This window comes from Molossus molossus, unplaced genomic scaffold (genome assembly GCF_014108415.1).
Source record: "Molossus molossus isolate mMolMol1 unplaced genomic scaffold, mMolMol1.p scaffold_m16_p_3, whole genome shotgun sequence".
Classification (NCBI taxonomy): Eukaryota; Metazoa; Chordata; class Mammalia; order Chiroptera; family Molossidae; genus Molossus; species Molossus molossus.
Window position 1 is genome coordinate 100425671 of NW_023425366.1, and position 26429 is coordinate 100452099.

At 42.4% G+C, this 26429-nt stretch overlaps 1 protein-coding gene and 1 pseudogene across 2 annotated transcripts in view; both read right to left on the minus strand.

Annotated features, from left to right (window-relative positions):
• GTF2IRD2B (GTF2I repeat domain containing 2B) overlaps nt 1-26429 on the minus strand; it is a 69050-nt gene that overhangs the window by 24995 nt on the left and 17626 nt on the right. For both annotated transcript variants that reach the window (XM_036279361.1, XM_036279360.1), the window contains exons 4-9: nt 19722-19841; nt 17997-18180; nt 17812-17840; nt 16271-16325; nt 15455-15498; nt 11434-11511 (exon numbers count right to left, since the gene is read on the minus strand). In XM_036279361.1, the coding sequence (XP_036135254.1) occupies nt 11434-11511; nt 15455-15498; nt 16271-16325; nt 17812-17840; nt 17997-18180; nt 19722-19841 (510 nt within the window). The remainder of the gene's footprint in view (nt 1-11433; nt 11512-15454; nt 15499-16270; nt 16326-17811; nt 17841-17996; nt 18181-19721; nt 19842-26429) is intronic.
• Nucleotides 25820-25996, minus strand: LOC118643061 (annotated as a pseudogene).

Consider the following 26429-nt stretch of genomic DNA (forward strand, 5'->3'; position numbering starts at 1 on the left):
TTCATGATGTGATCCAGGTTTTGCATCTGCAGCCAGAATACTGCCTGGGTGATGGTGTGTCCTCTGCAGGGAATCACATCTGGAGGCATATGATGTTGCTATGGACTGCATGTTTGTGTTTCCTCAAAATTCATATGTTGAAATCTTAACCCCCAATGTGATGGTACTTGGAGGTGGGGCCTTTGGGAGGTGATGAGGTCATGAGGGTGGAGCCCGCATCAATGGCATTACTGCCCTTATATAAGGGGCACCAGAGAGCCCCCTTGCCCTTCCACCACGGCAGGACACATTGAGCTCATCTCTGAACCAGGAAGTGGGTCCTCACCAGACACTGGATCTGCCAGCACCTTGATCCTGGGCTCCCCAGTCTCCAGAACTGTGAGCAATAAATGTTTGTTGTTTCTAAGCCCCCTGGTCTATGGTATTCTGTTACAGCAGTCCAGATGGACTGAGACAGAGTTCATCTGTTTCTCTCTGGTGATGTGAATTTTGTTCATCTGATTAAGGTGTTATTTGATTTCTCCACTGTATAATTACTGTTTTTTTTTCCCTCCCTCTCGCAACTGACAAGCAGTCTGTGGAGAGGAACTTTAAGATCACGTAAGTACTGGATTTAGCATCCATTGATGATTCTTTCTTGATCCCATCTTTTATTATAATGGTTACAAAATAATGACTTTCCATTTCCAGCATTCCTGCCACTTTTCAGTCATTATTTGGCACCCCACAGGAAGCAGTAATTGTCCTTTTGCAGTTGATTTGCTCAAACTGGGATCCCAACAAAGCCCACACATTGCTTTTGGTTGAAATGTCTCTTAAAACTTTTACTATAGAACAGGTTTCTCTCCATTTAAAAAACCCTTGCAGTTATATGACGAAGAAATCAGCACAGTTGTCTTGTCGAGCTTCTCCCATTCTGGGGTTTACTGCCTGCATCCTTGTGGTGCTGTTTTCACATGTTCCTGTATTTCCCATATTTCCTGCAAATTGGTAGTTAAGTCTGAAGACTGGGTTAGACAGGTTTGATTTGGGGGGACATGAATCCCAAAGGTGTACTTCCTACTAGATCCCGTCAGGAGGCACATAATACCTGGTTACCTCGACTTTGCGAGGTTAACCTTGGACCAGTGAGTGAGTTAGGACCTGCCAGCCTGATCCACTCCTGACAAAGTCCCATCAACATGTTATGAATGGTTTTCATGGCCACTGCTGATTACAGCTGAGACGCACTGTTACATTAGGGGTTGCAAAATAAGGACACTTTATGACTTATTTTTCAAAGCCTTATGTTTTATTCCCCAAAATTATTTTAAGTAAAAAGAGAGAGAGAGAGAGAAAGGAGAAATTCAGCAAATCTTTACTTGCTGGGAAAAATACTGAATCCCAATACATTTTGGTTTTTATCATCAGTCTAACTACATTATAAAATTATTAATCAATGTCTGTGTGCTAGCAGCAACAACAACAAAAAACAAAAGCATCTTTTATGCTTTATTGTTTTCCTTATTGTGAAGTGCAGACATGGGCATGGAACTTACTGACACAGAGTTATTATTATTATTTTTTATCCTCACCCGAGGACATTTTTCCATTTTTTGTTCAGATAGAGTGGGAGGGAGGGAGGGAGGGAAGAAGGGAGGGAGGCAGAGAGAGAGAAACATCCACGTGAAAGGGACACATCGAGTGGCTGCCACCCGCACAACCAACCAGGGCCGGGGACAAACTGCAACCGAGGCACGTGCCCTTAGCCGAAACCGAACCCGGGTCTCTCAGGACCGCGGGCCGACGCTCTAACCGCTGAGCCAAACCATCCAGGGCTGATACAAAGTTTTCATTCCAGTGAGTGATCAAAAGAAACCTGTCACATTGTTGCTGGCCAGGTGGGAAGACTAACATGGTGGGGCTTTAATTCCCATTCCGGTGGCTGAAATCAGAGCAACTGAGGTCTTAAAGGAAGACTCCCCACATATTTCAAGTGGGACACAGCCTGACAGCACAGTTACCATTTAATTTACCAGTTCTGCAATTATTTGAAGAAAGCTTTTTTCTCTTTCCAGCCTCTTGCCCATGTTTGGTCATATCGAAAGGGGGAAGGAACAGGAGGGAGACTGAGGCAGGGAGTGGGCTGAGAAGAGGCTCTTGGTGAGGGCAGCCCACACAGACCAGGACAGACCCCTGGTGGCCCTCGCACCGGCGCTCACACGAGGCCGTGTATTCCCAGGCTCTTGGCCCCCTTCACCAACGGTCCTCACTGCCTTAAATCTGCAGCACACTGTTACACACGGGCCTGGGGTGACATATAGGGCAAGTTAATCTTGGGCTGCTCGCAGGCAAAACAGATTCAAGGAAGGCCTTTCTACAGCTAAAGGGCGTAGTGCGGCAACTGAATTTGCAAACTGCTTCAGCAATCCGTCTATTCCTTTCACAATCCAGCCAAATTGAGGTAGGGGGTTCGAGGGATTTCAGGGCTGATGAATAAATAGATCTGACCACGAGGTGGCGCCAGCACACTCAGCCTTTTCTGGGCGAGGCTTTGACAGGTTGTGGGGCAAGTCCCAGAATGAAAGGTACTGGGGCTTCCGTGAGGGACCAGCACGCAGAAGGGGGAGGGGCAAGGGGACACCTGAGGAGAGGGAGACAGGAAAGGGGCTTATGTGTCTAGGTGACATTGCTCAGCAGCACGGATGGGGGTCTCCGGTCAGAGCGGTGCAGAGCAGCAGTGCTGGGGGTCTTTCCAGTCCTGGGGTTTTCTTCACCTATGCCTAGCAGATGTTGGGTACACTTGGAACTTGGCACCAGCAGGCTTTGAGCTATTAGGTCTCAGCCTGCTGTGAAGAAATGAACAACCTAGGGGCCAACACTGAGGCCATGTTCGGCTCATTTATGGAAAGAACACCAAGTAACTGCATCATCAAACTGTTCAGGCTGGGCAGCACGGAGCCACAAATAATACAAAATACAAACCACTTTAATGTAAAGGCTATTATATGACTTTACGGAATAGAAGTAGAGGTAAATAATTTAAAAACAAATTCTTCTTGTTAGGTTCAAGTCTAAGCAAGAGAAAGTAAGCCAATGCATTTCTTTCCCTCCTTCCATTTCGAAAAGGCAAACCCAGGGCTAAGTATTACACTCAGTAAAGTCAATGTATATTAACTCTAAAATACTGACATGCTCTAGATCATGACAGAGGATATATCTGAAATACTTCACCATGAGGAATTTTTCATCAGCCGAGTAACTTCAAAGGACCTGCTTTGGAGTACAAATTTAGTCATCAAATTTGGTTTAAGATATAGAGGTAATTTCACAGAGAAAAAAGGCAAAATTAAAAAGATTCTGACACATGTACGGGGACGAACCTTGAGGACATGATGCTAAGTGAAAGAAACCAGTCACATAAAGACAAATATAGCATGAATCCACTTATATGAGGTAATTAGAACAGGCAAATTCAGAGGCAAAAAGAATGGTGGTTGCCAGGGGCAGAGAGGAGGGGGATGGGGAGTTGTTAAGGGGTTCACAGTTTCTCTTTGTGAAGGTGATCAAGTTCTAGAGCTGGGTGGTGGTGATTGCCACACAACGGTGCAAATGTACTTAATGCCACTTACCTGTGCATTTTTTTATTTTTTCAGCCTTGTTGAAACAAGGCTTCCAAAAATTAGGTTGCCTCCCAAAAATGGGAGAGAGAATTTGTGCATTTTAAAATGGTTAAAATAAGAAATTTTAGCCCTGGCCGGTTTGGCTCAGCGGTTGGAGCGTCGGCCTGCGGTACAGAGAGACCCGGGTTCGGTTCCCGCTAAGGGCATGTACCTCGGTTGCAGTTTGTCCCCGGCCCTGGTTGGTCGTGCGGGTGGCAGCCACTCGATGTGTCCCTTCACATCGATGTATCTCTCTCTCTCTCCCTCTCTCTCCCTCCCACTCTATCTGAACAAAAAATGGAAAAATGTCCTCGGGTGAGGATAAAAAAAAAAAGAAATTTTACATTATGTATATTCTACCACAGTAATATAAAAATAGAAAGATGAGTGACAAGATGACTAGTGTCAACTTACCAACAGGACAAGGACTGTGGTAAATTTATCCATAGACAGTTATAACAAAAATATTTTCCTGGTCTAGAGATTTAACAGCAAAAACCACATGTATTGAATAGGTATCAAATGTGTTGAAAATGATCTGATAATCAGTCTTTTCAAAAGTTAAAATTATTTACAAATTTTATTTTATACAGATTATAGATACAGGTTAACCTTATGTTGAATCTGCTTACTCTTCAATTTATTGAAATATATTCACATACCATAAAATTCACCTTTTTAAAAGTATACAAGCCTGTGGTTTCTGTATATTCACAAGGCTGTACAACCATTATCACTACCTCTTTCCAGAACATTTTCAGCACCCCCAAAAGAAACCGGGTACCCACTAGCAGCCACTCCCCACTTCCTTCCCACTCTAGACGCCTGTAATCACTATCTACATTGTCTCCATGGATTTGCCTATTCTGTACATTTCATGTAAATGTATTCATACAATCTGTAGTATTTTTGTGTTTGGCTTCTTTCACTTAGCATGTTTTCAAGGTTCATCATGTTATAGCACGTATCAGTATTTCATTTTTTTTATGGCTGAATAATATTCCGTTGTATGACTATACCACATTTTGTTTATCCATTCATCAGTTGGTGGACACTTGGGTTGTTTTCATTGTTTGGCTATCGGGAATGAAGTATAATATTTTTGGACATGTGTTTTCAATTTTCTTGGGTATATACATAGACTTGTATAGATATTTAAGAGGGGGAATTGCTGGGTCATATGGTAACTCTCTAACTTATTGAAGAGCTGCCAAACTATTTTCCAAAGTGGCTGGACTGCCCTGGCCAGTGTGGGTCAGTTGGTTGGGCATTGTCCTGTGCACCAAAAGGATGCTGGTTCGATTCCCAGTCACAGTACATGCCTGGGTTTTGGGCTCTGTCCCTGAGGGTGTGTAGGAGGCAGCCAATTGATGTTCCGCTCTCACATCAATGTTTCTCTTTCTCTCTCTAAAAATCAATAAAATATATTTTTTTAAAGAACTGCTCTTTTTTTACTAAAACAAACAGAACAAAAAAAGTGGTTAGACCATTTTACATTCCCACCAGAAATGTATGAGGATTCCAACTTCACCATATCTTCACTAACACTTGTTATTGTCAGCCTTTTAAATTATTGTCATCCTAGTGGGTATGCAGTATTTCATTGTGTTTTGGCTTGTATATCCCTAATGATTAGTTATGTTGAACACCTTTTCACATGCATACTGGCCACTTGTATAGCTTTGGAGAAATTTAAATCTATTTAAATCATTTGCTCATTTCTAAACTAAGTAGTTGCATTTTTTACTGTTGAGTTTACATATTCTGAATACTGAGCCTTATCACATATATAATTTGCAAATATTTTCTCCAATTACTGTTGGTGGTTTTTCACTTTCTTAATAGTATTCTTGGAAGCACAAGAGTTTTTAATTTTGGTGAAGTTTAATTTATCTATTTTTTCTTTGGCTGCTTGTGTTTTAGGTGTTATTTCTAAGAAACCATTGCCTAATCCAAGTCACATAGAGATGTACCTCTATGTTTTCTTCTAAATGCCTTTGCTCCACTTTGAATTAATTTTGTATATGGTGTGAGGTAGAGATCCAGATTTACTTTTTTTGCCTGTGACTATCCAGTTGTTCTAATACTGAACTGTCTTGGTCCCCCTGTTTAAAATCAGTTTTCAGATTATGGTTTACTTCTGGACTGCTTCATTGGTTCATGTGTCTACCCTTATGCCAGTTCCACAGAATATTATTGTAGCTTTGTAGTATGTTTGGAAATCAGTAAGATTTTAATTCCAATTTAAAAATTAAAAATAAATGTTTTATTGATTCCCTAGAGAGAGAGAGAGGGAGAGAAACATCGATGTGAGAGAGCTACATTGATTGGCTGCCTCCTATATGCCCCCTACTGGGGATCAAGCCCACAACCTGGGCATGTGCCCTGACTGGGAATCAAACCCAGACCTCTCAGTCCATGGGACAGTGCTCAGTTCACTGAGCCACACTGTCTGGGCCAATTTTGTTCTTTGAAAATATTGTTTTAGCTATTCAGGGTCCCTTGCATCTCTATATAATTTTTTTTTTTTATCTTCACCCAAGGACTTTTTTTTTTTTTTTTGCATTTATCTTCAGATAGAGTGGAAGGGAGAGAGGGAGAAAGAGAAACATTGATGTGAGGGAGACACATTGAGTGGCTTCCACCCACACGACTCCAACCGGGGCAGGGACAAACTGCAACCGAGGTACGTGCCCTTAGCGGGAACCAAACCTGGGTCTCTCTGGTACCCGAGCCGACGCTCTAACCGCTGAGCCAAACTGGCCAGGGCTCCATATGGATCTTATGGAAGTTTTCCAATCCATGAACACAGACGGTTTCCCATTTAGTTAGGTCTTTAATATCTTTCAAGCGTGTTTTATCTTGTGGTTTTCAGTATATAAGTCTTGTACTTCGTTGGTTAAATTTATTCCTAAGTACTTTATTCGTTTTGATACTATTGTAAGTGGAATTTTCTAAATTTCATGTTTTGATTATTCATTGCTAATGTATAGAAATAAAACTGATTTTTGCATATTGATCTTGTATCCTGCAACCTCACTAAACTTAATAGCTCTAATAGTGTGTGTGTGTGTTCTTTAGGATTTTCCATATACAAGAACATGTCATCTGCAACTAGAAATAGTTTTATTTCTTCCTTTCCAAACTGGTGCCTCCCCCTGCCCCTTACTAGAGCATCTAGTACAATGTTGAAAAGAAGTAGCAAGAAACAAAACATCCTTGTCTTGTCCCTGCTCTTAGCGGGAAAGCTCTTAGCCTTTCATCAAGTATGACGTCAGCAGTAGGTATTTTGCAGCTTCTCCTTATTCAGTTGACGAGGCTCCCCTCAATTCTTAGTTTGTTGAGTTTTCTTTTTGTCATGAAAAGGTGTTGGATTTTGTCATAAGCCTTTTCCTACATCTGTTGGAATGACTGTGGAGTTTTTGTTCTTTATTCTATTAATATGTGGTATTCCACTGATTGATTTCTATATACTGAACCAACCTTGCATTCATAGGATAAATCCAACATGGTCATGATGTGTAATCCTTTTTATATGTTGATACATTCATTTGTTAGTATTCTGTTGAAAAATTTTGTGTGTATATTAATAAGGATATTAATCTTTGGTTTTCTTATGATTTTTTGTTTTTTTTTAATCCTCACCCGAGGACATTCCTCCATTTTTTGTTCAGATAGAGTGGGAGGGAGAGAGAGGGGGAGAGAAACATCGACATGAAAGGGACACATCGAGTGGCTGCCACCCGCACAACCCAACCAGGGTCGGGGAACATGCCCTTAGTGGGAACCGAACCTGGGTCTCTCCGGACCGCAGGCCGACGCTCTAACCGCTGAGCCAAACCGGCCAGGGCCAAGTTTTCTTATGTTTTTATTTGGTTTTGATACCAGGCTAATGTTGGCCTTATCAGATGAATTGGGAAGTGTTTCCTCCTCTTCTGTTTCTTGGAAGAGTTTGTGAAAGACTGGTATTCATTCTTTCAATGCTTGTAGAATTCACAAGTGAAGTCATTTGGTTTGGGCTTTTGTTTGTAGAAAGTTTTTGTTTACTAATTCAAATTCTTTACTTGTTATATGCCTATTCAGAGTTTGTATTTTACCTTTAGTCATTTTCAGGAGCTTGTCCATATCATCTAGGTTATTTAGTTTGTTGGCTTACAAGAGTTCATAGTATTTGTGGTAGGCAGATGCCCTCCCTCCCCCAAGATATCCAAAAGCTGACTATATTTTGTTACATAGCAAGGGGCAATTAAGGTTGCAGAAGGATTAAATTTGCTAATCAGCTGACCTTCAGAAATATTATCCTGCATTATCCAGCTGGGCTCAATGGAATCACAATGTGGAAGAAGTCAGTGTCAGAGTGATGTGATGTGAGAAGATAATGTTAATTCCTTGGTCTTGGGTTTTTCCATCCACTTCTCCCTTTGCGTGGGAGGCTCCTCCCCCAAGTCATAGTGTCAGCTGGGAGGAAAACTGAATGGTGTTGATATTCTTTTTTTTTTTTTATCGATTTTCTTTATTGAGTTTAGAGAGAGAGTAAGGGAGAGGGAAAGAGAGATAGAAACACTGACGAGAGAGAACATTGATTGGCCGCCTCCTGCATGCCCCCCCTGGGGATCAAGCCCACAACCTGGGCATGTGCCCTGACTGGGAATCGAACCGGCGACCTCTTGGTGCTCAGTCACTGAGCCATACCAGCCGGGCACTGATGTTCTTACATCCACCAATTTCAGGGGAGCCCGGGCATAGTGTATCTCATCTAAGCTTGTACTATATGTTTGCATTTCCAGGGGCCCTGGTGATGGGGGTCCCTGCATGTGTAAACAACCTTATGGGTCTTCTGTGGATTCCACAGGGACCACTGTGTGTGTGTGTGTGTGTCTGTGTGTGTAGTTTTCCAAGAGGTCTGTGCTGCAAACAGAGCATAAGGTCCTGGTGGGGGCTGAGTGGGGAATCAGATTTGCACAGAAATGTTACATGAGCTTCTGAACACTGTGGGGCCATGGCTGACTTTAGTGGGGGGTGTGGGGGTGACTCCCCAACAGCCAGTCGCCATTCTGAGAAGGTTGCATTTGTTGCCTTTTATGGATTTAAAATTTCTCCCTTGCTAGAAGAACATACAAAGACATCAATACTTCAGTATGTGAATATTTAACCTAAATGGCTATAAAACCATTCAGTGCTAGAAATAGATTCCACGATATCTGGCATTTTTAACTTTTTGGGCATAAAGAAGGAAGCTGCCGAACTAAAGGAGTTCTACACAGAGCATCTCTTGGATAGTTCTGTCATTTCCAAGCCAAGCATGAGGAAGGGTATGTATTATACAGTTCACCTAAATGTTTTTCTTAAGGTAATGTACTTCTTTCTGAAAAATTAAGATATAAGGATTACAGGTACAGTTACCTAATCACTTACTTATTTCACTGCTACCTTTGGGAGCAGAATCTACAAGTAGCCTGTCCCCAACTGTACATGTTTTGATCAACACCAAGGTCATTTAAGTTCAAAAATATATTCTTGGGCCCTGGCTGGTTTGGCTCAGCAGTTAGACTTGACGCAGGGATGGGGAACCTTTTTTCTGCCAAGGGCCATTTGGATATTTATAACATCATTCGCGGGCCATACAAAATTATCAACTTAAAACTTAGCCTGCTAATTTTGGTCAGGCTAATTTGGTCAGGCTAATTTGGTGAGGCATGTGACGTTAGCTGGTATTGATTTCGAGGGCCTGATTCGGCCAGCAGGCCAGATGTTCCCCACCCCTGGTGGCCCCACAGACCAAAAGGTCAAGGGTTTGTTCCCGGTCAAGTGCACATACTTGGGTTGCAAGTGTGATCCCTAGCTCCAGTTGGGGTCCTGCAAAAGGCAACCAAACAATGTGTCTCTCTCACATTGATGTTACTTTCTCCCCCTCCCTCCTTCCACTCTATCTGGAAAAAAAACAATGGAAAAATATCCTTGAGTGAGGATTAACAAAAATATACTCTTGGGAATCAAGACATAATTTAATTATAAGTAATTTTTTTCAAAACAACAGTAATTTAGAAATAAAGGTTACACTGATTCCTTGTGAGGGACACGCTCAACTCAACAAGTACCTGTGAGTGCCCAGTGTGTACAAAGCTCCAGGCTTGGGGCTCCAGGGCTGGAGTAAGATGCTGCGTCTCCCCGCCAGGAGCTCGCTGCTAGCTAAGGGAGTCCCCCGCAAGGCACGGACGTAACCCAGCAGGCCACACTACACACTGCGCGGGGCAGCTGAGATTCTGGCCGGGCCAGGAGGAAGGGTGGAACTCATCTGGAGTCTGTGAGGGAGCAGGGTGTCACAGACATGGGGTTATATACAAGCCGGTGGAAGGAGGATTTGGGGCCTGTTTAAGGAATCCCAGACCCAGCCAGTGTGTCCAAAGAATCAAGAGAGGGTGATGGGGGAGCAGACTGAATAGGAGGAGAGTCTGGAAAGAGCAGTGGACACACTGCCCATAAACTGTGACTCTACAGGTGATGAGGAGCCACAGGCCATTGTGAGCATGAGAGGGCAGTGGACCTAGCCCCGTTTTCAGAAAATAAATTTATGGGGAAGGGAATGGTATAAGATGGACTAGAAAGGGATTCTCTGTCCAGAGGGAGGGAGACTGGTCAGCAGGGGTTACAACAGGCAGGTGGGGACCCTGTCCAGCACAGCAATAACAGGCACTTCCATTAGTCTCTGCCTTCAGATTTTTTTTGAAAAAAATGTTTTAGTAAAATTTATGGAGCTATGTGATGCTGTAGGAAGATTTCAAAGTTAAGATTTTGTAGGAAACATTTTAAATGTGATAACAATGTTTGAGAAATGAAATTTCAAATTGCCCTGCATCTGCCCACATGCACATCGGTATGCCAAACCATGTTGTCAAACATCACGCGGTTTGGTATGCCAAACCATGTCGTCAAGCTTCACGCGGTTTGGTATGCCAAACCATGTCGTCAAGCTTCACGCGGTTCTGGTATGCCAAACCATGTCGTCAAGCTTCACGCGGTCTGGTATGCCAAACCATGTCGTCAAACATCAGCAGGAGTCCAGTGTTTGAGCAGAGAACTGAGCCGCGGACATGCACGGGCGCCCACCTGTGCCACATCTGGGAATTGTGTGCATTTGGTAACAATGGTCTTCTGCTCCCCATTTAACTTGCATGATGTCAATGAAGCAACTATTATTAAGAACAGGCATTTGAATTTCTTAACTCTCATCTCCATTTCTTTGAACTTTGAATATTTTCTCAGTAACAGAGGGACAGACTAGACTGGAAAGGATTAAGGGGGAAATATTTTAAATATGTTTTTATTGATTTTTTTTTAGAGAGAGAGGAAGGGAGAGAGATAGAAACATCAATGTGAGAGAGAAACATCAATCAGCTGCCTCGTGCACACCCCCCACCGGGGATCTAGCCCGCAACCTGGGCACGTGCCCCGACCAGGAATCAAACCGGGACCTCTCAGTCCATGGGACGATGCTCAATCCACTGAGCCACACCAGCTGGGCAAGGGGGCAATATTATAGAACACACAAAATAAGACTGTGTAAAAGACAAACTCAATAAAACGCACCCAGAAATACCTCTACATTCATACATGCCTGGGAGCATATGGATTAGTGACTGTAAACTTTTTGCTCTAAATGACAGCATGCGAGAGCATAAGTAAACGTGCATGGATCTTTATTAGTCTTTGCCTGTGTTTCGGATGGGTGGTAATTAAAACTTTTCATCATGAATAACTTTGGGAGGAAAAAATGACTATAAAACAGTATTACCTTGCATATTATAGCAATAGTAATTAGGGTCCTCTGCTTCTTTCTTGACTGACACAGCGGCTGCTTTCAGTGAAACGCCTTTGAATGCAATGGAAATTACAGAATTACACGTCAGGCCCAAACCCACCAACACAGAAAGGTGACCAGCTGACAGAACTTCCAGGTTCTGTTTTCATTAACACAGCAATATTATAATCAACGAAAGAACTTGTAGCTCACTCACTATGAACAAATGGCTTATCTGAATAAAAATATAAATAACATAAAAATAAAATAATATAAAATTAACACAAAAGGAAAGGAGAGAGAGAAGGATGAAAGAAGAAATGGAGGGAGGACAAGATGGGAAGAGAAATAGATCTAGATCCCAGTTTGGGGAAACGTCTCCTTTTAAGATGGCTGAATATATATGTGCATTTAATATGAAATATGTAAATATTCTTCTGTAATGGGACCTATATTGATGCAAGAGAGACACATTGATTGGTTGTCTCCTGCATGTACCTGGACCAGGCTGGGGATCAAACCTGCAACCCAGATACATGCCCTTGACCGGAAATTGAACCCAGGACCCTTTGGTGCATGGGCGGGCAACGCTTTAACCATTGAACCACACGGCCAGGGTGGCACATATAATCTTGACCCACTACCATGGAACGAACTTGAAAACCTGGGTAAACTACATAGTAAAACCAAAAGCCCTTATCAGGGAAAGGTGTGGTAGATTGCAAAAATTAGCCACAATATTCGCCCATCCTGTATCACACCTGTTTGTGATGTGACTTGCCTATTCCTATTTTCTAGAAATAAGGCCTACTTCTCCACCCTTTCTAGCTGGGCCTGGCCATGTGACTTGCTTTGGCCAATGGGACAAAAGCAGAGTCTTGAACCGGTGTGCCTCCGAGCTCGCCTCCTGGAGGCTGTGAGCAGTGGGCCCAGCTCTCCTGGCTCCAGCGGCAGACCCAGGAGCGAGGCCTCCCAGGCCAGGCAGCCAAGCAATGCCCAGCCAACACACAGAACTGTGAGAGAACAGAATCACGGAGCCACTAAGTTCTGGTGACTTCTAATACAGCAATAGATAACTGCTACTAAAGTATACATGTAATTTTACCATAAATGTTAGTAACATCAAAAGCAAAAATTGTGGCACAGCTTGGAATTCACTGTTTAGCATTAATTTACAAGTTCTGAGGGGTCTTCTGAAAATTAACAGCTGTCGGTATAAGAACAGAGAGACTGAATATTTAAAATGTGATTATCAAGAAGGAACATTTGATAGAACAACCGAGGAACAGAATGAATATGGCTGGTGGCCATATTTGTAAAATGGTAGATTAAGTTAAGGAATTTGCTCAGAAATGGGACAAAAAGGTAATATTATAGAAAAATGAAAGTTAACAAATGGAGATCAACTTATGCATAAAAAGGAAAAATACTATTTATGTGTTTATTTGTGATCTGAATTTTCACCAATTGGTTTTAAGTTGTTGCCCTTACATGGGGAAGGGGTTTGAGGTGTGCGGGAGGCTTAGGGGGATGGAGCTTTAGAGGAGAAAGTGAAAGGGTGAGGAGGGATTCTTTATTACTACTTATAAGTCTGAGTTTGTAAAAATTTAAACATGTATGACTCCTGTAATATTTTATAGTAAAATTCTAATTAAAGTACACATTCCAAGTTGATTAGGCCCTAAAGACTCTACTAACAGAAACATCTGATAAACATGTCACAGCTGTCAAGGAAAAATTCCTCTTTAATCCAGGCAATTGAAACCAGACTTCACAGGGTAGAGTTTGTTTGAAATGCTAATGAAAACAGATTTATTGCAGTTTTTCCTCAAATTAAAGAGACAGAGGGAGGAAGAGAAGGAAAAGGGAGAGACCCGAGAAAGGAATTCAAATTCAAAACCATTAAACATTTGTTCTGCGTAACGAGTGCTACACAAATACGATGAGAAATAAGGCTGATTGGCGGCCACTCGCAGAAGCCTGCAGGCGGCTGGAAGCAATTTGTATTGCATCATCAAGTCCACAGAACTCATTAACAGGGAGCATATTTTTGTTTAAACAGAACCACATCTCCAAAGAAAGGCCTCAACAAGAGGCCTATTTTAAAGTGGGAGGGAAATGCTCACTGGGCCCAGCAGCTGGTGAGAAAGGCGAGGGGAGGTTTGGGTTTGGATCCATGAAAGGGCCCTTGGGGAGAGCTGACAACTCCCTCTGGCCCCACTTGTCATCCTTCTAAGAGGGGACTGCAAGAGGAACATATCTGAACTTTGAAAAGCGCCCAAGGCTAAGATTAAACGGGCAAGAGTTGAAGACATGTCATGTATGAGAGATGAAGACCCCACAGCTGAATTCTGCTCAGCTGAGACCCGTGGCTCGTTTCTTTTCATTGACTCGTGTTGGTTTTACCTACAATAACTAAGATGGGTGAGCGTCACTGTTTTCAGACTCTGTCACTGAAGGTGGAACTTCTACTAAGCACGTATTTACCTGTGGCTGGGAGGGACACAAGCACCTGCAGCTGTAGTTGGGGACCCTTGGGTGTGGCAAAGAGACTGGTCCACTCAGGTCCAGGCTCCCCAGTGACTGGGGGGGCTGCTGAGGATAAACCACACCTGGACGGCTTTCCGGCGCTGGTGCTCCGCCTTCAGTTCTCCTCGAAGTCTCTTTTCCCTTTTTCTACATCTTTTCTTCTTAGTATTGAGTATTGTTTTTCTTTTGGATTATCTTAGATTTGATTTTAACTTTACATTTAAAAAACTGTTTATTTCATATTCTAGGTTGCTTTTGTGAGCATTATTAAATTCTAGTTTTAATCTTTTATAACTAGCTTGTGTTCATTTTTAATTTTTTGAGGTCTGAATTTTATGTACTTGACTATTTTGGGTTTTCTGACCTTTCCACTTTTAATACTGTCAATATTTTCCCATCTCTTGATTAAACAGCTGAGTTATTAAAAAATTCTAATTTTAACTTTTTAACATTTTCCATCCAATCAATGCCATTTTTCTTTTCTTTTTTTAATCCTGACCCGAGGACGTTTTCGCATTTTCTTCAGAAAGAGTGGGAGAAAGGGGGGGGAGAAACATCGACGTCAGAGTGGTTGCCACCCACACGACCCCAACTGGGGCGGGGACAAACTGCAGCCGAGGTACGTGCCCTTAACGGGAACCAAACCCGTGACTCTCTGGTCCGTGGGCTGATGCTCTAATCGCTGAGCCAAACAGGCCAGGGCCCATTTTTCTTTTTTGAGGACTGGGGAGAGGCAGGGATGGAGATAAACTACTCTCATCCACTGAAGAGGGATTTTTTTCCTAATATACATTGTCTTAGTAATGCATGTTCATTGTATAACATTTAGAAATGATGGAAGAGTGCAAGAAAGCAGTAAAACATGTCCAAAATGAACACACTGCTCCATTTGTAAATCAATTTTAGTTTCAAATGTGTGCTCAAGACCTTTTACTCATTTCCCAGTCAGGTCCTAATTTAAATATAATTAAAATAATATCTTGTGCACAAATATATCTACTTAATAAGATCAGGTACTTAGTATTTACTGAATGAGAAGGTTATTTTCTAGATATTTGAATAAATTATGATTATTCTTCAAATAAGGTCCCATTTGAAGTTAGTGCCCTCATATTTTGGTTGACTCAGATTTTCTGCATAGACAATCATGTCATCTGTGAACAAACAGTTTTATTTCTTCCTTCCCAATTGGTATACCTTTTATTTCCTTTTCTTACTGCATTACCTCAGACTTCTGGTATGAAGTTGAAAAGAAGTGGGGAGAGGGTGTAGCCTTATCTTGTTCCTGAATTTGGGGGGAAAGATTGTAGTTTCTCACCACTGAGTATAATGTTAGCTGTATATTTTAGTAAATTTTTAAAATCAAGTGGAGAAAGTTCCCCTCTATTCTTAGTTTATTTAGAGTCCCATTTTTTTAAGTAAAACAAAAGAAGGACGTCAAATGATAACGTGCTAACTACCGGATTCTACAAGCACAGGTACATACCAGAGTCTTCCATGGGCTCGGCTTTCACACGGATGAGGCTGCAACTGCAAGGAGAAGGGACCTGGTCACGGCGGGCAGGGCGGAAGCTGAACACGGGTATGTGGACACTGAACTCCATTTCTCCAGATTTCCGTGCTGTCAAATTCCCCTCCGCAGGACAAACAGCAAAACTGCCACAACTTTACCATTACCGTTCTTAATGATGTGTTACAAGATTAAAGGCGTCAACTGCATCTAGCCTTATAATCCCAAACATCTTTTTGAATAAAGAATATACAGCTGTTGCCTAGTTGGTGAGGCTCAGTGGTTGAGCGTCGACCCGTGTACCAAGAGGTTGCCATTTGATTCCTGGTCAGGGCACAGCCCAGGTTGTGGGCCCAGTCCCCAGTGGGGGGCATGCAGGAGGAGGCCAATCGATATTCTCTCTCATCCATATTTCTAGCTCTCTCTCCTTCTCCCTTCCTCTCTCTCTAAAATCAATAAAGAAAAAATATTAAATTAAAAAAAAAGAATATACAGCTGACCCTTGGACACTTGGGGGTTAGGGGTACCAATCCACTACATAGTGGAAAATCTGAATATAATATATGCCAGCCCTCCACATACGTGTGTTCCCAGCTGTGGACTAGAAGTACAGGTGACCCTGAGCAACACAGGCCTACACTGCGCTGGTCCGCTACCGGTGTAAGAGGAGCTGCGTGGTTCAAACCCATGCTGCTCAAGAATCAGCTGTGGAACAAGATAAGGAAGACTTTCTAGTCTAAAAAGTAACACTTTGGGGCTGGGTATGGGTTGTGTTTTCTATCTATCCCTCACCTTTCACGTGGCGATGTCACTGATCTCTCAGCATCTGTTACGATTCCAGGCCCACCTGCGCAGGAGTAGAAAGACACACACTAGCCCTTTCCTCGTTTTGAAATATGACAGCATTCAAAGGCAGATCAAGTGAAAGCAAATACAGGGAGAACAGAACTCCCATCTCTAAGTCATCATGGAACAGCAGTGGGGGGAGAGACCATCTCAACCTTGGCCCCATGATCTGGGCCATTTGTGTGGGCCGAAAGGGGGCCGAGGAGCAGCCTGGGGCTGGAGCGCAGGTGTGACTCCCACGTTGCTGCTCACCAGCTGGGTGACCTCTAGCGATTTATTAAACCACCCGTGCCTCAGTTTCCTCATCTAAAAATGGTGGTTAGGTGAGAATTAATACATGTGAAGAGCTTCGAATAGTGCCTGGTACACAGTAAGCACAAAATAAGTGTCGGCTGCTATTATTATTATTATTCTCTAATGAAAATACAAGTCTTCTGGCACAATAGTCACCTGTCACCTGCCACCCTCACCTTCAAGTCCCTCCTTTAAAGCGAGCTGGAGGAGGCCAGGAGCTCACAATCCTTCCAGAACAGACTTTGCTCTGCGAGTAGTCTGTGCTCAGAAGACCTAGGGCGTGTCACGTTGCCCTCTGTACCCCACGTTGTGCCCTGTGAACTGTGTGCACCCCATCCTCTGCCCCCTGGGCCATCTCTACGTATGCAGTCTCAGTATGACACCCTCCTTAGACCTGATCTCTCCTATGCAGCTGTGGTTTCCAATTATATTCAGAATAATAATCTGAGAAAATAGGAAGTAGTCATAGGTGGATCTCTGAACACTTCTAGTAAATTACTTTTTTTGGGGGGGGGGGGTCTCTTCAGAGTCCTAAGTCCAGGAGATTATAAGGGGTCATTGGTTCCCAAATGTGGCCTCAAACACCCTTCCACACAGGTTTCTGTCTGATCACGTGGCATGGGCTTCCTGCTGGCTCCCTGCTTATCTTGAGGGCCCACTCCTCCCTGAAGCCCTTCCAACCACACAATCTGAACCGCTTTGCAGGGACTCTCATGGATTTCCTCCAGCCATTCTGAGAGCTCGGGCCACACCTGGTTACCTGCTGGACAGTCTCATTCCTTCCCCTGGACTGAGTTTCAGAAGCATGGGAACAGTCACACATCCTAGACCTACTCCTAAACCCATCAACTGGCCTCTGGCTGGTGGTCAAAGACGAGGAGGTGACCCCAGAATCCTCACTCCAGTGTACAAGGACAAGGTAGGTCTACTGCTGTCAGTGGTCTGGGAGCAGAAACTCACTGGCGAGTGAGCGGGGCCAGTGGTGTCTCAGCTCTAGGCGGGGTATGTCTTTCCCTGAGCTGTATACCACACAAACATCATGGCCACCCACCCTGAATGTCAGAGAGTGCCTCAATCAGGAGAGGGCGAAGATGAACAAGCCTTAGGGTGTGCCAGCCCTGCATTTTAATTAGAATAGCGGAACTGGTTCAGCAGCCAAGAGCAGTCACTAAGTATGAGAGGCTGTCACTTACTTTGCTGATGTGCTGGACTTCGGAAAGGTCTGCAAGAAAAGCAACATTATTACTCAGCGTGAACACACAAGAACGTCAAATTAAACATCTGAATAACCAATTTCTGAATATAATAGGACATTAACTAATTGAAATTAAGCTGTTTATCTTCAAATATACTGTTATGATGGGATAGCACCTGTCACCTGTTTATGATGAATGAAATCCCCGCTTTGTTCTCCAAAATCCATTTCAGAGTTGCAAGATCATAGTTCTGTGGGTGCTGAAAGGCAACTCCCTCTGGAAGCCCCTGCACTACCACAGCTGACTGATCTCGTAGCATCTTCTCGTACGGAACAGGCACCACTGCTGTTGTTCCTAACGCTTTACCTAGAAGAAGAGGCAAGGCAGACTTTAAACGGTTTGAGTGTAGCCTGGCAAGTGTGGCTCAGTGGTTGAGCATCGACCCATGTACCAGGAGGTTGCTGGTTTGATTCCTGGTCAGGGCACATGCCCAGGTTGTGGGCCCGATCCCCAGTGGGGGGCATGCAGGAGGCGGCCAATCGATGTTCTCTCTCATCAATGTTTCTATCTCTCCCTCTCCCTTCCTCTCTCTCTAAAATCAATAAAGAAAAAATATTTAAAAAATAAAAATAAATGATATAAGTGTAAAACCCTACCACTCAGTTTCATTTAGTGTAATAAACATAGGTGGTGACATCTGGCTTTGAAGATACATTAGAAACATAAGGTATCCTACATCCTAAGTTAGAAAAATTCCCAACCAAGGGGCCAAAATAAAAAAAAAATTATAATATTATGGGGGGAATTAAAGGGGGGAGAACATCTGTAATACTCTCAACAATAAAGAAAAAAAATCTAAAAAAATTTATAATATTTACTTTAAACCTTCACATAAGAAAGAAAATAGTAAGTCTTTTCCTCCATTCTCTTCGACGTTGTACAATTTGGGGTCCTTGCCCTGGCATACTCAGGCTGCTGCCAACAGAGCACAGAGCCTCCACTCAGAGCTCAACTGTCACTGGCCCTGGCTGGGTGGCTCAGTTGGCTGGAGCACTGTCCCAACATGCCAAGGTTGCGGACTCGGTTAGGGCACATGCATCAACCAAGGAATGCATCAATGGGTGGAACAAGTTGATGTTTCTCTTTCTAAATCAATAAAATAAAACTTTAAAAAAGTTTAACTGCCCTATGTCACACCAAACAAGTCAGGCCAACTTGCCTGTGGAGAACTTATGAAGTCAACAGTGGCTTCATGTCACCCTCTGGGGCTGTGTCTTTCTGCACTGACTGGCCAGCCGAGAGGTGATGGAGCCCCATTTCTCACAGATAAGTGTAGCCTGAGATCCCGGGGTCCCTTGTGCTGGGGGGTCCCCAAAGTCAAATGCTCACAGGGACTTGCAGGTCACATATATATGTGCAGCTGTGTAAGAATGATAAACAAGGCCCTAAGATGCTAAGGTGCTTATATCACAATTAAATATAATACTGGTATAGTTATTCGGTTATCTAGCTCTTTAAAACACTATGTAGGTATTTAAAAAACCCGTCTGAATGCCTGTGGAAAGATGTGGGTAGGTGGAGAGACAGATGAGGCGACCAAAGCAGCAATAAAAATCTTTAGTAACTGGGATGGCCAGGGAGTGGGGACAAGTGGGGGGCTCCCTAAAATGGGAGCAAAGATTGAAACCCAAAGAAAGATCAATCCAGAGGTTTCAACGGACCAGAGGAAACCAAGTTGTGTACTTTAAGGGAACTTCATCTGGTACTCAAGGACTAGCTCTTCACTCGATGAGAATGGATTTTCAGATGTCAGAAACCTTCTAAATAGTCACACCAATAAGATGATCTAACACTGTCCCGCTCTGTAGTGAACTAGTCAGAGAATTAATGCTTCAAGTGCACTTTACCGTAACAAAAGCAGAAATAGTCCTCGACTGCTTTCCTGAGTATTTCCGTTTCTCCCGAGTCGAGCTGCACCCCGTTCCCGGGGCGCGGGGGCTTCACCTCCGGCAGGCCTTCCGCAACACCTGTGAACAAGGCAGCGGCAGTCAGCACCCAGGCATTTGTACCGCACATGTCCTTCATCTCTATGCTTCTGGTACATGGAAAGGAAAAAGGGGAAAAGAGTAATAAACGTAAAACAAGATCTTTGTCGATTTAAATAAAAACAAAGAACAAGCGATTTATGATGAACACGATGATCATCTCTGAAGGAAGCAGTTGAAAACCTATGTATATTTGGTCACTGAAACAATTCTGGCTTACAGGTAAAGAAGTTAATAGAGTGGTAGAGAAGTGACAATATTTCAGGCCAAATCCTGCACACTCACTGCCTGGTTTTGTATGACCTGTGAGCTAAAAGAACAAAAAACAAAAGGAGCGTGACGTTGGCAATATGGCAGACTCAGAAGCAACAACCCTTCCTCCTCCACAGATAACAGCAAATTAACAACAGATAGACCAGAACACTTCTGTTACAACTCCACCGACCAGCTGAGAAGCCACTGCACCGAAGCCATTGTACAAACGAGAGGGGAGTCCAGGATAAGGGGTAGGAAAATTCCTGGCATTGGATGTGCCTATTTATGTCTCTCCCTCTACAGAGAATAGCAGCAGAGTAACTGGGAGGAAAACCCCATGCTGGGGCTGCTCCCTTGAGATGGAAACAAAACAGTGAATTGTGTGTCCAATATTCTCGCTTGTCTGGCGGCTGCAGGAGGAAATGGTTTCTGTCTTGTCTCAATCAGAGCACTGATGGGATCCATACTACAGTTTGGCAGTTGTTGAAAACAGGGGTGAGCAGCATGTCAGAGCTGCAGTTCTGTGGGCAGACACCAGGGGGAGAAAGATATTCAAAAAGGTTTGAGAGGTCCAGTCCTAGCAGTCTTCTTCCCCTGCACAGAGCTCGTATGCAAAGCCTGGGTGGGGTGGCTTTTTCAAATGCCCAAATTCCAGGGGGAAAAAAAAAAGTACAGGGCATACACAGAAACAGGGAAACAGACACAATCAAAGGAACAAAATGAAAATCCAGAAATGATCTTAAAGAAATGCAACCTATGGACTGCCTGATGAAGAATTCAAAATAACTGTCATACTGTCATAACGCAGAGATGCTCAAGGAGCTGAAAGCGAATACAGAGAGACAACTAAATCACACATGAACAAAATGAGAATAGTGACCAAGATGGAAACTATAAAAAACAAGCAAACAAATTATGGAGCTGAAAAATACAATAACTGAACTAAAAAATTTCAACAGCCTACTTGATCAGGCAGGAGAAAGAATAAACAAACTCAAAAACAAGTCATTTGAAGTTACTGAGTTAGAGGAGAAAAAAGAAAAAAGGTGAAGATAGCATAAAGGACGTATGGGACACTATGCCATCCACAAGACCCACTTTATTATTATTATCATTATTTTTATCCTCACCCAAGGACATTTTCCATTTTTTGTTCAGACAGAGTGGGAGGGGGAGAGAGGGAGAGAGAGAGAAAGAGATAGAGAGAGGGAAACATCGACGTGAAAGGGACACATTGAGTGGCTGCCACCCACACGACCCAACCAGGGCCGGGGACAAACTGTAACCGAGGTACATGCCCTTAGCGGGAACCGAACCCGGGTCTCTCTGGACCTCAGGCCGACGCTCTAACTGCTGAGCCAAACTGGCCAGAGCTACAAGACTCACTTTAGATTTAAGGGCATACATAGACTGAACATGAAAGGATGGAAAAAGATATTCCATGCAAATGACAACCAATAAAGATGCAAAAGGTGATGGTAATACAAATGGTAGCCGGGAATGGCTATATTAGTCAGTATAGATTTTAAATAAAAAACTGTTATTAGAGACAAAGAAGGGCACTATATAATGAAAAAAAGGAAGATAGAACAACTGTAAATATTTATGTACCAAATTTCAGAGCTCCTAAATATATGAAGCAAAAATGAAGGAAAAAATAGAGAGCAACACAATAATGTAGGAGACTTCACTACACCCACTTTCCATAATGGAGAAAACAATCGGACAAAAAAAAAATAAAAACGGAATTGGAGGAATTAAACAACATATAGACCAAGTAGACATAACAAACTTTATGAATACTTCACCCAACAACAGTAGAACGTGCATTCTTCTCAAGTGCACATGGACCATTCCCTAGGATAGACCAAATGTTAGGCCACAAGTCTTAACAAAGTCAAGAAGATCAAATCATACAAAGTATCTTTTTTTTTTTTTTTTTTTTATCACAATGGAATGAAACTAGAAATCCATAGCACAAAGAAAACTGAAAACCCACAAATATGTGCAAATTAAAAAATGGATCAAAAAAGTCACAAGAGAAATTAGAAAATACATTGAGACAAATGAACATGAAAACACAACATACCAAAACTTATGGGTTACAGCCAAAGCAATGCTACGAGGGAACTTTATAGATGTAAATGAGTACATTGAAAAAAGATCTCAGCCCTGTCAGGGTAAGGGTAGCTCAGCTGGCTAGAGCGTCGACCCGATACACCAAGGTTTCAGGTTCGATCTCTGGTCAGGGTACATACCAGGAGCAACCAATGAATGCATAAATAAGTAGAACAACAAATCAATGTTTCTTTCGCTCTCTCTTTTTCTCTCTCTCTGAAATAAATCAATAGGTCCAGAAACATGGAAACAGAGAACAAACTGACAAACCTCAGAGGGAAGGGGGGGCAGGAGGACAGGAATAAACCAAAGAAGTTATATTCATATATGCATAACCAATGGCTACAGACAATAGTGTGGGGAAGATGGGGGGGGGGGACAGGAGTGGGGAGAAGGGGAGTCAGTGGGGGGGAAAAAGGAGGGACATCTGTAATATTTTCAACAATAAAGATACATTTTTCAAAAAACAAGGTAAAAAAAAACCTCAAATGAACAAACTAACTTTTACACCCCAAGAAACTAGAAAAGAGCAAACTAAACCCAAAGGTAGCAGAATGAAAGAGATAATAAAAACTAGAGCATAAATGAAATAGAGAATAGAAAATCAATATTTAAAAAACCAACAAGTGCCCTGGCCGGTTTGGCTCAGCGGTTGGAGCGTCCGCCTGCAGTCCGGAGAGACCTGGGTTCGGTTCCCGCTGAGGGCATGTACCTCGGTTGCAGTTTGTCCCCGGCCCTGGTTGGTCGTGCAGGTGGCAGCCACTCGAAATATATCTAGAAATAGATATATTTCTAGAAACACACAACCTACCAAGACTGAATTATGAAGAAATATAAAATCTGGACAATAATGAGTAAGGGTATTGAATCAATAATGAAAAATCTCTAAACACTGGAAAGCTGAAGACCAGATGGATTCTCTGGAGAATTCCATCAAATAAAGAATTGCCCTGGCTGGCACTGGCTGAATGGTTAGTGTCAGCCCTTGCACCAAAGAGTCACAGGACTGATTCCCAGTCAAGGGCACCTACCTGGGTCCAAGGTTCAATCCCTGGCCTGGTCAGGGCACGTGCGGGAGGCAGCCAATTGATGTGTCTCTCTCACATGATGTTTCACTTTCTCTCTCTCTCTCTCTCTCTCTCTATTCCCTTCCCCTATCCCTGCCACTCTCTCTAAAAATCATTGGAAAAAATATCCTCGGGTGAGGATTAACAACAACAACAACAAATTTTAAAGAATTAACACCAATTTCCTGAAGCTCTTCCAAAAAACTGAAGATGAAGGCACACTTTCTAACTCATACAATGAGTATCATTAACCTGATACCAAAGCTAGATAAAGACATTATAAGAAAACTACAGACTAATATCCCTGATGAATATTGATGCAAAAATCCTAAAAAATACCAATACTTGCAAACAGAATTCAAGAACATATTAAAAAGATTAAACCAAGTGAGATGTATGCCTCAAATGCAACAATGGTTCTACATAAGAAAATCAATCACTATAATACACCATATTAACAGAATAAAGGACAAAAGCACATAAATATCTCAGTTGATATAGAAAAAAGTATTTGTCAAGACTCGATGCTTTTTAAAAAAATCCTCACCTAAGGATACATTTTGACTGATTTGAGAGAGAGAGAGAGAGAGAGAGAAACATTGATGTGATAAAGAAACAATGATTGGTTGCCTCTTTTAAAAAAATTTTTTTTCCCTTTATTGATTTTAGAGAGAGAGGAAAAGAGAGGGAGAGAGTGATAAAAACATTGATGAGAGAGAACATAGACTGGCCGCCTCCAGCATGCCCCACACTGGGGATCGGGCTCACAACCTGGGCATGTGTCCTGACTGGGAATCGAATTGGTGATCTCTTGGTGCATGGGTTGATGCTCAACCAATGAGCCACACCAGCCAGACTTGGTTGCCTCTTATATGTGCCCTGAATGGGGCATTGAACCCACAATCTAGGTATGTGTCCTGACTGGGAATCGAACCTGTAATCTTTTGGTGTATGGGATGATGCTCCAACCAACTGAGCCACCTGGCCAGGGCAAGATTCAATCCTCTTTCATAATTAAAAAGATTCAATAGGCTAGGAATACAAGGGAACTATCTCAGGAGAAGCAATTTATGAAAAGTCCAAAGCTATATCATACACAGTGGTGAAAGATAGAAATCTTTCTTTCAAAGATTAGGAACAAGGCAAGGATGCCTGCTCTCCTGTTCAACATAGTGTTGGAAGTTCTAGCCAGAGCAATTAGGCAAGAAAAAATAAATAAAAGGCATCAAAATTTGAACGGAAGTAAAATTATCTTTGTTCACAGATGACATGCTTTTATAAGTAGAAATCCCTAAAGATTATACAAAAAACCCCAGTAAGAACTAATAAGCAAATTCAGCAAAGTTGAAGGATATAAAATTAACACAGCAAAATCATTTAAATTTCTATACATTAATAAGAAATAATCCAAAAGGGAATTAAGAGAACAATTCAATTTATAATAACATAAAAAAGAATAAAAAACGTAGGGACATGCCTAACCGAGGAGGTAAGACTTGTACACTAAAACTATAAAACATTGCTGAAGCCCTGGCTGGTTGGTTCAGCGGTTAGAGTGTTGGTTTGTGGACAAAAAAGTTGTGGGTTCGATTCTGGTCAAGGGCACGTTATCTCGGTTGTGGTTCATCCCCGGCCCTGGTAGGGGTTGTGCGGGAGGCAACCAGTTGATGTGTCTTTCTTACACTGATGTTTCTTTCTCTCCTCCCATCTCTCTCTCTCTCTCTCTCTCTCTCTCTCTCTCTCTCTCTCTCTCTCTCTCTGTGTCTCTCTCCCCTTCCTACTCTATCTGAAGATAAATGGAAAAATATCCTCAGGTAAGGATTAAAAAAAAATTGCTAAAGAAATTAAGGAAGACATAAATAAATGAAAAGACATCTCAAGTTTTGGATTGGAAGACTTAGTATTGCTAAGAGGTCCATACTACCGAAAGCAATCTACAGATTTATAACATTCCTTATCAAAATCCAAATTATTGGGGGGGGGGGGCAGAAAAAGAAAACTTCATCCTAAAATTCATATGGAATTTGAAGGGTCCCTGAATAGCTAAAACAATCTTGAAAAGGAAGTATAAAATTGGAGACTTTACATGTCTTGATATTAAAATATAATACAATAATCAAAACAGTGTAGTACCAAAATACAGACAGACATACAGACCAATGAAATAAAATAGCCCAGAAATAAGCCTCATATACATGGTCAAATAATCTTCAACAAGGGTGCCAGAAGCATTCAATGGAGAAAGAATAGTCTCTTCAACAAATGCTGATAGGAAAATTGAATATCACATGCAAAAAAAGTTGGACCCTTATCTTACACAATACATAGAAGTAACTCAAAATGAACTAAACACTTAAACATACGACCTAAAACTCCCAGAGGGGGGAAAAACAGAGGAAAAGCTTCAAGACATTAGATTGGCAATGATTTCTTGGACAGGATAACAAAAGCAAAAATAGAAAAATAGGACTACATCAAACTTAAAAAGTTTTGAGCACGAAAAGACAAAAATCAATGGATTTAAGAGGCAAACTTCAGAACGGGAATAAATATTTGCATATCATGTTTTATTTTCAATGTTTTTTTGGGGGGGGAGAGGGGTATCGCAGGGGTCAGCACAAATGGAGTGCAATGGATAAGACTCGCCCTGGGAAAACCACCTTCGTGATCATGGTATCTTCCCTGCCAGGTAAGCACCATTTTAATTTTTTTTTTTTTATCCTCACCTGAGGACATTTTTACATTTTTGTTCAGATTGAGTGGGAGGGAGAGAGAGAAACATCGATGTGAAAGGGACACATCAAGTGGCTGCCTCCTGCACAACCCCAACCGGGGCCAGGGACAAACTGCAACCGAGATACGTGCCCTTAGTGGGAACCGAACCCAGGTCTCTCTGGACCTTGGGCTGATACTCTAATTGCTGAGCCAAACTGGCCAGGGCTCATTTTAAGTTTTAATGAAAGTTGTTTGTAAGATTACTTTATTCCTGCATCGTCTCAATTATTTCTTCCTTGTATTTGCCCCTTTCGTTTCCTGCTTGGCGAGATTTGGCTTTACGTTCAAGGATCTTTGTCCAGTTTTCGTCTAGTGATAACCACCTTGCTGGGGTGAACGCCCACACGAACAGTTG